The 12,632-nt window shown below is 40.9% G+C and overlaps 1 protein-coding gene across 1 annotated transcript in view; it reads left to right on the top strand.

The window, feature by feature from the left end:
- The window catches only part of FRAS1 (Fraser extracellular matrix complex subunit 1), a 414,255-nt gene that overhangs the window by 338,627 nt on the left and 62,996 nt on the right, over window positions 1-12,632 (top strand). The window contains 6 exon segments of the mRNA XM_025043815.1: window positions 240-425; window positions 1,837-1,956; window positions 2,231-2,410; window positions 10,318-10,442; window positions 10,738-10,878; window positions 12,425-12,625. Of these exon segments, the coding sequence (XP_024899583.1) occupies window positions 240-425; window positions 1,837-1,956; window positions 2,231-2,410; window positions 10,318-10,442; window positions 10,738-10,878; window positions 12,425-12,625 (953 nt within the window).

Genomic DNA, 12,632 nt, shown 5'->3' with positions numbered 1-12,632 from the left:
ACCAGAAGAGAAAAGGGGCTCAGATCTAAACTCAAGAGATGATTAGCAAATTGGAAAGCTGGGACTCTTTCACTTGGGGCAATTAACATTTATTTAGCTGCAAACAGAAGGGCAAGCACCTGGTATTTACCGAGACCTAGAGAATGTGTGATAATTTACTCTCCATCTCCTAAAATCATTTAACATTCTTTTCAAAGGCAATGATGGAGAATGACCTACTTTCTCACATTCTCGTCTAGGGTCTGTAGCACGCATCACAGAACAGCACTTGAAAGTGACACACGACTCAGATGACCATCAAGTGATATACATCATGAAGGAAGATCCTGGTGCAGGGCACCTGCAGATGGTAAAGCGTGGCAGCCTGGAGCAAATCTCCGTTAAAGGCCCCATCCGAAGTTTCACCCAGGCTGACATTAGCCAAGGTCATCCGGTTTTCTTCTGCTTATCCAGACTTCCACAGGCTCCACCCACAGTAGTAAAATGGGAGTTAAATGCCTGGCAGCCCATGGCAGTAAACTATGCACACTTTGTTTTGAATAAGAGTTAAATTATAGCTTCATTTATTCTTTCTTGTCTCCTCAATTTTTTAAAAACTGTTCTTCTTGGCTAAAATGTGTTCATCCTCTGACATAGCAATTGATGAAACTTGGGGCTTTTATGGTGGGGAAAAAAAAATCATTTGACTTGCTGTGATGCTAAAAAGTGTGAGAGAGAGAAAAAGGAAAAAGAAGTGAATTGGGATGGATTAAGGTAAAAATTATGCCTGCTTTAAGGTGAGCAATTTATATCTCTTTTCAGTTCCCCCAAGAGCACAAGTTAATGAACTAAGCAAAATGGAAGGGCATAAATTGGAGCTGCCTGGGGGAGATTATATAGTTCATCCCTCCTCCAGGAAATGCTGATGTAATGTAAAAGCATAAATGTTAAATGCTACATAGTTACTGTACAGTGCTGTCGGGGGTAAAAAAGGCAGGAGGAGTTACATATTGGGTGGGAAAAGTAATCCAACATCATGAGACGATGTGCAATTTCATTTAGAGGCGCAAGTGTACCCGCAAGGAGCAGAAACAAGGCTCCTGTCCATGTACTAATACTTAAAATTGGTAGCCAAATACTCATTGGACCTATCTATACTTTAATGAAGGGGGCGAAATAGGCAAAGGGATAGTAATTCCTTAATTATTTCTTGCCTCAGTGTCTCTTTTTAAACAATGAAACCAGGCACCTCTTCCCAGATATTCGGTTATATTTACATTGCTAGATACTTAGAAGTGATGTGTGTTTACAGAGATGTGATACATTGCATTTCCCCCTTTGGATTCTTCTGACTTTTAAGTAGAATTTATTTATTTTGTTTATTTATTCGTTAGTCGATTATATCTCATGTTGTTCCAAAAATGATTTAAGGCTGTATTGGGAATTGGAAGTGATGCGTTCTGGGAGAATGTGGGCTGCAGTTCTGCATCCCCTTTCCCTGTGACAAGGTCGCACCAAGGATAAGGGTGCGGTCAGTGCACACTTTCCATGTGGGCAGTTTTGCTGATCTAGTTATTCATGAGACTTCCTCAGAGTCTTTCACAAAAGCTGAGCCTCAACCGTAAGCAATGCTACTTGTGGTGGTTTTATCATGAAAGGTCTTTGTGAGGAAGTTTACAGTGAGAGAGGAAAGAAGAAAATGAAAATCTGAGATTAAAATGTCAAAAACAACGTCAAAGTGAGAAAAGCGTTATTGATTCATTGGTGTGAATACAAATCAAATTCCTACCTCACACTTCAGAAATAAGGGCAGAAAGCGTTAACAGGAAATTTCTGCCTTTTTTGTTCTTTTTACAGGCCAAGTAGAATATAGTCACAGAAAAGGAGAATTTGCTGGGAGCTTTGCTTTTAAATTTGATGTGGTTGATGGAGAAGGCAACAAATTGATTGGCCAGTCATTTTCCATCAATGTTTCGGGTAAGGTGGCATTGGGTTTGTAAAAATACATCAGCAGTTCTGAAATTATATAGTCTACACTGTGATCCTTTAAGGGTGGCCCTCTCCTTTACTCAGCTGGTACGGAAATCTGGAATCGCGTTCCCTCTGCTGCGTGAAGCTCTGGCCCCTTGAGGCACTCTCTGAGGCACAGGCCTAAGTACTATTCTGATCTTACCCCTCGGCACCAGGCCTGAAATTGAAGAAAGGAGACTGAAAAGGTCCTATTTCAAATAACTATTTCTGATATTTTCAGAAGACAAATCCCCACCAGTCATCACCATCAATAAAGGGCTGGTCCTGGACGAAAATTCAGTGAAGAAAATCACCACTCTGCAGCTCTCTGCCACTGACCAGGAGAGTAAGCCTGCAGAACTGACCTACAGAATCACCAGACAGCCCCAGCTGGGCCACCTGGAACATGCAGCATCTCCAGGTAAGCCTATTCTTGCTTCATCAAACCAAAAGTTCTGATTTAGTAAGTGTTGGGGGCAGGCATAGTATGTGTACACATATACCTAGAATCCGCCTTTATTTCCCGTATCATTAATTTTGACCATTATATACTGCTTCTCATTAGTGCACAGTAGACGCTCAAAAATTACTTGCTTAAAGTTGATTTTTTAAATTGCAATTTATATAAGCAATCTTGTCTTCATAACTAGATGGTTGATTCTTTTAGGGTGAACACTTCACCCTTTGCTTCTTTTAAAAGTCTTGAGCACCTAACATGATGTAATGCACTGTGCTTAAAATTTTAATTTAACAAGGAGCAAATGAACATGTGTATTGAGCAGGATTCTAGTTTAGCTGCTACTGGAGAAAGAAAAATAAATAAAATAAAATTCTCACCTTCCAGAGTTTTCACCTGGGTGAGATAGGGAATCTCTACAGATAACCAAAACTCAGAGAAGAATATGACAGGTGTTTTGTTTTTTTTTTATTAAATTTATTGAGGTGACATTGGTTAATAAGATTATATGTTTCAAGTGTGCAATTCTATAATACATCATCTGTGTATTGCATTATGTGCTCACCACCCAAACTTCAGTCTCCCTCTGTCACCATATATTTGACCCTTTTAAGCTGGTGTTTTAAGAACTGTATAAACTTGGTGTCATAGGAGTTCAAAAGTGAGATAGGCTATATCAGATGGAAAGGTGCACAGCAGTTTTTTAAGAGTGTCCTTGGAAGACAGAGTTTGGGCAGACAGAAATTGTGTAATTTTCTGAGATGGGAACAGCGTGTGGGCACATTCAAAAACAACGAGTGGTCCAGTTTAGGTAAAGCATATATTCTGAAAGTAGTAGTAGTTGGGGCTCATGGGTAGTTTGAGATTTTATGGATGGTCTTCAAAGTTGGGATAAATAATCCCTATTTAATTCAATTGGCAGGAGGGAGTCACTGCAGAATTTTGAGCAGGGAAAGGAAGTGAGATTTATCTAGTGTCCAACAGGATGAACCGAAAGAAAGAAAAAGGAGACAGTGACAGAGATAAAGAAGTTTCACATTTGGCCAGGCGGGAGCTAGTAAGGCTTCATCCAGGCGGGCAGTAGTGGGATTAGTAAAATAAGGATAACGTAAGAGATAATACCTGGTACCTAATAAGTATTCAATAAACAATAGTTAGTTGAAGGAAGGAGAGAAAGAAGGAAGGAATTTCAGAGGGAGATTGTTTAGAACGTGGTGGCTGAATGGATGTGAGGGACAAGAGATACTTACTGAATAAACAATCTAAATGTAGAACTGTCTTTATTTCATACATCATAGAGGCAGTGACAGCTTTCAGGAGATTTAGATCTTCATTGCTTTACTTCACTCAACCAGAGGAATAGCAAAATGGGGGAATTGCTTGCCCTGATGGTACTCACCATCTAATGCAGGTAGTCAGACAGCAAACAGACAAGCAAGCGAATACGTCATATAGTGATGAGTATTAGGGGAAGAAATAAGGGCATCACCTGGTTACACAGGGAGCAAGGGGGTGAGGGAAGACCTCCTTAATAATAGATGAGTATTAGGGGAAGAAATAAGGGCATCACCTGGGTACACAGGGAGCATGAGGGAAGGCCTCCTTAATAATACAATGACATTTGAGCAGAGATCTAAGGAAAATGAGGGAGCCAGCCAGGGTGATAGATAAGGAAAGAGCATTCCAGACAGAAGGCAGAGCAAGTGTAAATATCCTGAAGAGGTATCAGGCAGACATGTCACTTCCAGACATACCAAGACCAGTGTGCCTGCAACAGAGTGAATGAGGAGAGCAGGGTGGGCGATGAGCTTTCAGAGGCGAGGGTGATGGTGCAGAGGCAGTGAAGTAAGCAGACCGTGTCTGGGTCCACAGTGATGCTGGAGGAGGGAGTGTTGTGTGTATATGGTGGGAGGGCATGGGGAAGAATAGACAGATTGGCCAAAATCCCTAATGCAAATTAAAGCAGGTGGCCTACCCTTTTGTCCCCAAATTCCTGGGGGAAGTATGCAGATCAGCACTCTCAAGACCTTGGCTGCATGAGATATTTGATAACTAATTCATGAGCTAATTGCTCCTGCCAGAATTTTTTCAGGTTGCTGATTGTATCTCTCCAAAGATGAAAGGGCAGACTCTTGGCTGTTGTGTTGGGCAACTGCATGCACACTACACACTACACAAGGCTTTAAAGGCACCACCAGTGCCTACCTGCTGGTAAATCACAGCCCTCCTCTTCTCTGGCTCCGGGCTGCACTGAGTCCTGTGTGAGGCTGCTCCAAATTTGCCTGTTCTGTGTTTATAGTCTCAGCCTTCATTGGGCTTAAATTCTGTCTGCCAAGACCAAGCCAGTGCTGCTTAGAGAGTAACCCACAGGTGGTCACACTTCTCCCTCCTCTTGGAAAAGTGCTCTTCCAAAATGGGGGGGGTGGCTTTTTCTACCTGGGAGGCTTCCTTTACCTGCCCTTTTCCACCAGGTTTGACTTCCTAATCCACATAATCTCCTACCCCCACCAGTTTTTCTCAGTCTGCCTGTATCTAGTAGACCAGATATGAGGAGGACCCAGTCCCCTCCCTGTTACTCTTGGGAGCCCCTCCCCATTGCTAATAGGGCAGGACTTCCCTGCCCCTCCCTCACCAACCCCACAAGTCTTTTCTGTAGCATTTCATCAGCATTCTCTCCTTCCCTGTTTCCCTAAAGTAAGAATATTTTCCTGTATTTGATTCTCTTTAAATGGCAAAGGTCTCTCTTCTGAGGAAGTACATGTTGATGACTTATCATCTTCTCTTAAGGCAGTTGGCAACGGCTGAGCAGCAGCACTTCATCCCATTTGTCTCTGTGAGTGAGAACGTCTCTGCCAGGAGCTGAGATTGGGCTGGGGCCTGGTCTTTCTAAGAAGAGCAGAGTAACTTCTAGGCCAGTGTCTACAGTGTAGGCATTGAGCTCTTTGGGGACTGGATGCTTCTTCGAATGATCACTTGACAGTACTTGCAGACATCCTCTTGATGGTTTGCTCATGCTGTCTTTCTTGGTCTGTTGATTGTAACTGATTGTTCCCATTAGATAGACAGGAAAGCTGTCAGGATCTTCTTTTCTACTGAGGAGGAGATGTAGGGAGCCACCTGCCTTTGGAAACTATGCAGAAGACAGACAGACATGAGTCTCCTCCCATCGAGGAGAGTAATGTGAGAGTCTAGTCCCACATCTGCTCATTTTAAGATTGGGGGGCCACACCCTTATCTCAGGGACCTGAAAGACCCTCTTTTTCTTGGAAGATTAGAGTAAGGAATTATTAGGACAGAAGCTAAGCTGACAGAATAAAGAGACTCCAAAATACAGTGCCTGAAACAAGAACTTTTATTTTCTCTTACAGAAAAATCCAGAGGCAGGTAGATGAGATGGCCTGAGGTGGCTCAGTGATACTCAGCATGAGGCTCCCATTTCTGGTCCCACAACAACTGTAGTTGTGGTCATCCCCCAGCCAGCAGTAAGGAAGAGAGGCCAGGGGAGCACACATCCATTTCTCTCTTAGGAGTATTACTAGAAGAGCACACATTACTTTTGATCACATCCTAGTGTCAGGAATGTAGTTGTGAGGTAGCTGGGAAATGTAGACCCTAACTGGAGATTCAGTTGCTTAGCTAATAGTCTCAGAAGTTGTATTTTTAAAGTAGGGGAGGAGTCATATTGAAAGGTAGCAATCTCCAGCACAGCACTGGCTCTCCCCTTCATCAGACATGTATTAAGGAGCTGCAGTAAGAGAAAAGTTATGTTTTAGAAGTGGTAGACATGTGAACAAACACGTGCAAATGTGTTTCAGTAGCTTTGACAACAATGTGACAGAAGACAGTGGGAGCCAAAGGACAGTGAATTCCACCTAAAAGAGGGGTAGGGTGAGTCAGGAAAGACTTCCAAGAGGTGATACTTGAGCAAAAGTATTCTTTGGTTTTCTCTTTGTCTCAGTATTGTGACAGCAACCAAAATAGAATGCACCCACCGTCTTAGTTTGAGTTCTCCACTAGAGCAGAGGTGAATTAGCCTATTAGGACTTCTGTACAAGGTCCCACAAACTATGCAGCTGAAACAGAAATTTATTGTCTCATAGATGTGGGAGCTGGAAGTCTGAGATCATGGTATCAGCAGGGTTGGTTCCTTCTGAAGGGAGGACCTGTTCCAGACCTCTTTCCTTGGCTTGTAGATGGTTGTCTTCATGTTCACATGGCCTTCTCCCTGGATGTGTATATCTGTGTCGAAATTTCCCCTTTTATAGACAATAGTCATATTGGATTAGAGCCCACCTGAATGACCTCATCCTAACTAATTACATCTGCAATGATCCTGTTTCCAGATAATGTCACATTGTAAGGTACTGAGCATCAAGACTTTGAGGTATGCATTGGATGGGAGGGGGTACAGTTTAGCTCATAACAGGAGGCTTTGAAGAAAATCTGAAGCAGAAAAGTGGAGAGCCTCCCACAGCGTGAGCTTGGGGTGAGACATAGGCAACATGCACCGACCATCCACAGCTGGGATGAAAGCAGGAGGCTGAGGGGATTGCCAAACCTCTCGGGAAGGCAATTTCTTCAGAGATGCTTTATTCCCATACCACTTCCCTGACTGGACTATCTCTAACATACTGGGAAAACGGACAGGATTAATGTGGGTCTCCACAATACTGCCAGATACATAGTTTAGCCAACAGGTCAGTGACTGAGAATACCTTCGATGGGATTAAAAGCTTTCAAGATATTTCAAATAGTAACTACCTGCCATGACAGCCAGTAGGAGCAATAAGTTATTACAAACACCATCTTGCTGGCAAGTGAGTGGCTAAAGTCTCTCAATGCCCAATTAGCAAAGGCTAAAACTTAAAAAAAAAAGTATATAGAGATTGAAAATCTGTGCTCAGTAGGGCCTCTTAAATATCGATTATAGCGGGTAAAGTAAATTTATTCACCAAATATGTTTTGAGTACCTACTGTGTGCCAAGTACTGGTCTAGGTGCACATTAGTGAAGAAACCCAAAAAATACTTGTCCTCTTGAATCTTACATTCTAGATGCAGCTCATTACCCTCTGGCACTTAATTATGACTATCACTTAAATTATGAATACCCCATCAAAATCAACATTTCAGACAAGAAAAGGGTTAAAACCAATAAAATATCATAAAAGAAACAATTCAATTCATAAATAACACAATGGTGATATTTCAGTTTCAGATTTACGAGTGGTTTTTGTGATCCTTCACTACTTTTCTATGCTTTTCACATTTTCTTTAATAGGCATGTATTACTTTTATGTTGAAAAAAATTAAAGGATAATGGTGATATCCAAGAGGCTCCTTGTCTAGCCTGAAAGAGCTAGATGAGTTTTACAAAAAGTTTTCACAGCAGCCATAAACTTTGGAATTAGACAACTTTGAGTTCCAAATCCGGCTCTGTCCTTGTATTAGCTGTGTGGCCTTGGATGGATCATATTGCTTTTCTAATTGCATTACAGTGTCATGATCTATAAAAATGGGTGTGATATGCCAATTTTGACCTCCCAGAGTTATTAAAGATAAAAATTAATATATATAAGCAAGCCTGAACTCATGATAGGTGTTCATGTGTTTTCTAGATTGAATTGGGAAAGGCCCACTAAGATTAAGCCTAGAGCTCTCATGCACTGCTGGTGGGAATCAAAAGTACTACTACTGCTTTGGAAAATAATTTGTCAGTTTCCTAAAAAGTTTAGCGCACACCTAACATATATACCACCCATTCCACATTTAGAGATTTACCCAAGAAGAATGAAAACTTATGTCCAAACAAAGACTTGTGCACAAATGACCAGAGCAGCTCTATTTGTAACAGCTTCAAGCTGGAAATAACCTCAATGTTCATCGCCAGGTGAATGGATAAACAAATTATGACATGTTCACACAATGCAATACTATGTAGCAGTAATGAGATATTAATACATGCTACAATATGGATGAATGGGAAAATAATTATGCTAAGTGAAAGAAACCATGCATAAAATAGTACATACTATATGATTTTATTTATAAAAAATTAGAGAAAATGCCAACTCATCTGTAGTGACAGAAAGCGATTCATTTATTCCTCTGGGGTAGGGTAGAGAATGGGAATGAGAAGGATGAAAGGATTAAAAAGTGTCGCCTGGAAACTTTTGGGGTGATGGATACGTTCGCTATTTTGACTGAAGTTTCGTGGATGTGCCAAAGATTATGAAATCATACACTTTAAATATGTGCAATTTATTATATGTCAATTTCCTCTTAATAAAAATGTTTTTTAAAAAGTTAATCCCAGCGCTTCCTTCCCAAAAGGAAGGAAAAATCTCTCACTTTCTCAGTCAGTCTTAGACTCTCGTAAAGAGAACAGTGAATTAGGTGAGCAGTCGATTGTGAGAATGCAGACAAGTATTTCTCCATGAGCTGTGAGGATGAATTCACAGCAGGGGAAGCGATTTAAATTCCTCAGCACAGCCAGTCTGAAGTTATTAAATTTTTAAAAAATGGTATGGATTTCTGTCCAGAGTCACAAGACAAAGCTTTGAGATAGGGGGCTACATTTTTTGCCTGTCAAGAACTGATGTAGCAAGCACAGAAATATAAAATGCCTCATCAAAAAATTAATGCCCCAATATCAGGAAGCTATTGTATCTGGGCAACAAATTTCAGATGATAAAGAGAGACACAAATGTAAACCATGCGTGTTGATTTCTTTTTTTAAGATAAAGCAGTGGTGACGGTGTTACAGTCAAAGAAGAATCTCTTTGCTTTTTTTGGTTTTTTGTTTGTTCGTTTATGGAAAAGCTGAACTGGTTTTGCCTGGACTAACAGTGACAAATAATAAATCCCAGGCAGCAGCAAATGAATTTTAAGACCAAACTAAGGGATTAGATTAAGTGGATTAATATTCTTACAACCATATCAGAAAGAGGAAATTTGTACTGAAGGAATAAAAGATGTTTTTTTGTTTCAGTCTTGACTGGCACCAAAGGATAAGTCCCAGAGCCCTAAGATAGAAGCAAACATTCTGTGTTAAATGTTGTTGGACATTTAAAAACATAGAGATGTTGTTCACTTGTGGGATACTTTAGCATTATTTAAAATCACTTCAAATTCCTTTTTTACTTTTAAAACAACTCAAAAAAATAAGCATGTGTTGTCTCTATAATGTTGTCAAAGGATACTGGTTTTCTAGGTCATTTTAGAGTTGATACAGAATGGCTGCCCAAAGGCCAAGCCACGCAGTAAGTTTATTTTACTGCCAGCCAGGCTAAAGTGGTGTATGAGAGGCTAGAATCATAGACCTTGAAAGAGATCCTTTAAGAGAGCTGAAGAGGACCTTGAAGAATATCCAGTAAAACTATGGAGTCCAAGAATGGCTCACCAATCACAGAAACAAGGCTATGTTTAGCCAAGCCCTATGAGTCCAGTGTTCAAAAGCTATACCATTGCACATTATTAAAAATTAGGGCAGGTTTTCAGAAAGGACTATGAGGCTATAGGAGAATATAAAACTTAAGAGAGAAGAGTAGAGAGGATAAGGCAATGGGTTTACTTTTCACAGATTTGACCTGCATACATAAACCCCAAGAGAAAGGAGAGTAACATTTATTGAGCACCTGCTGTTGTCTTGGCACATAGTAGAAGCCTAGATAATTAAGTCACCATGTGCTTCCCACAGAACACTTGCTGTTGTAGGGGGAAAAAATACACAAACAACTCTAAAGCGAGGTCCTAGGGAGAAGCACATAAATGTTAGGAGAAAAATACAAAGGATTCTATCTGGTGAGTTTCCCCAGAAGTATGGCTCATAGTTTGACATCCTTTCTCTGCTTCCCTCCTTCCCTTTTGCTAGGTATCCAAATTAGTTCCTTTACTCAAGCTGACCTGACTTCACAAAACATTCAGTATATCCATTCCAGTGAGTCCGAGAAACATTCAGATGCCTTCAGCTTTACGCTGTCGGATGGAGTCAATGAGGTAGGTGAGGGACTCTATTCCCTCCTTGAATGGGTGTTGATTCAGAGCAGTCTTCTTTGAATGAAGTGTGCAGAGTGACTGGTGCTTCGAGTGCTTCATTTTCCTCTGCTCTTTGCCAAGGACAGAAGCAGCTTCTGACAGCCCCTGGGGCTCTTGCTCTAGATAACTCACTTTTGGGTTCCTGATCAGTCAGTCATGCCAGGAATGGTGTGAAAGGGAAAGTAAAGGGCACTTACCTTCTACTTGGGTGGGTACTAGAAACAGGTGTCCCACCTTTACTTTTCTGCCATTCTAGGTGACTCAAATTTTCCATATCACTATTCGCCCTGTGGATGATTCACTGCCCGTTGTAGAGAACTTGGGGATGCGGGTACAGGAGGGTGTGAGGAAGACCATCACAGAGTTTGAGCTCAAAGCAGTGGATGCAGACACAGAGGTAAGAGCAGGTTCTCTAGCTGAATGAGAAGCCGATCAATCTGGTAACAGATGGGAAGGCAGAGTGGTGAGGTTAGTACAAGTATCCTTGAAACCATAAGACACCGTGGCCTTCTGGAAAAGAGAAGCTAATATATTTGGAATCATACTGGTTTTAAACTCTCTCCGAAACCCTAAATACCTTCACTTTCTTCCCTGATTACATGTAACAATGCTTTTAAGATGCTGGATTTTTATCATGAGTCATAGAAAATTAGGTAGATGACATTTTACTCAATGTTTTTATTATTCCTCATTAGAGTGAACAAGGATTTTCAGCATCTATAAACTTTTCCCTTCTTTTTCCTCCATTCAGACTTCTCTGGATGACAACTAATTATTACTATTTGAGCATCCTCAAAGAACTAGACTTTATACAGTGAAACAGGGCATGTACACATAGAACTTACTCTTATGATGCTTTCAGATAGAGGGACCTAACATTCTGACATGATTTAGCTCCCATAAAAGATTACTACAGCATTTATTAATTAGTGCTATTTGTACTTGACCCTGTGTCAGCACTCATTCATTCATTTATTCATTCTTTCAGCAAATATTGATGGCCTATTAGTGTCAGGCTCTAGATGCTAAAGATGAACCTGCGAACAAAACACATAAAGTTCCCACTTTAGGGAGTTTTCAACCTTTGGTTAGAGGGCAGAAAATAAAGAAAGAACATACAATATTATGTCAGATGTGGTAAGTGCTATGAATAAAAATAAAGCAAGATGAAAGAGATAGAGATTTATAGACAGGAGTGGTCAGGGAAGGCTTCTCTGAGGAACAGAGATATGAAGAGAAGGAGTAAGCCCTGTAGTCATCTGAAAGCATTGGTCTCTGAGCAGAAGAACCAGAAGTGCAAAGGCCCTGTGGCCAGGTGTGTTTGGGACCTTTGAGTTACAACAAGAAGCCACGAGGCTGGAATCCAGTGAACAAGCATGAGTGGGCCCAGAGAAGAGTCCTAGGACCCGGTCACAGATGGCCTAATTGGCCCAGATCAGGCATCTACATTTTATTCTAAGTTGGTGAGAAGTCATTGGAAAGTATCAAGCGAGGTGTCTACCATTTTTATTTTTCCTTCTATGTATCACCTTAGAAATAGCAGTTAGAAATGGGAAATTAACTTCTGTTCTGATGCATATGGGATTCTGTATATGAGTTTTGGGAAAGTGGGGGAAAATGGATTGAAAGAAAAGAAATAGTTTTAGAAGGTCTAGCTTCTATCATCCTGATAGAGGTTAAAGATTCATATTTTCCTCTATGACCCTCTATGCACAAATTTAATTGTCTTAGTCTTACAACTGAAGGCACCAGAATATAAGTTTAATTGCAGTAACCAATATAATTTATCTCCTTAACTTTATTTTTGGTATTTATAAAGAAAATGCATTTCTTATTTTATAGATATCTTTAGGTTTCGCTACCCTCGACTGCCTGTTGGCCATCATTTGCGCATCTTTTTGAACTTTCCTTCTCTTGTTTTTTTTTTTAAACCTCCCTGACAGGCTGAGTCTGTCACATTCACCATCGTGCAGCCTCCACGCCACGGCACCATCGAGCGGACCACCAATGGGCAGCATTTCCGGCACACCTCCACCTTCACTATGGAAGACATCTACCAGCACCGGGTCAGCTACAGCCACGACGGCAGCAACTCCCTCAAAGACCGGTTCACCTTTATCGTTGCTGATGGAACGAATCCCTTCTTTATTA

This window comes from Pteropus alecto, unplaced genomic scaffold (assembly GCF_000325575.1).
Source record: "Pteropus alecto unplaced genomic scaffold, ASM32557v1 scaffold161, whole genome shotgun sequence".
Classification (NCBI taxonomy): Eukaryota; Metazoa; Chordata; class Mammalia; order Chiroptera; family Pteropodidae; genus Pteropus; species Pteropus alecto.
This window is presented reverse-complemented; position numbering and strand designations above follow the sequence as displayed.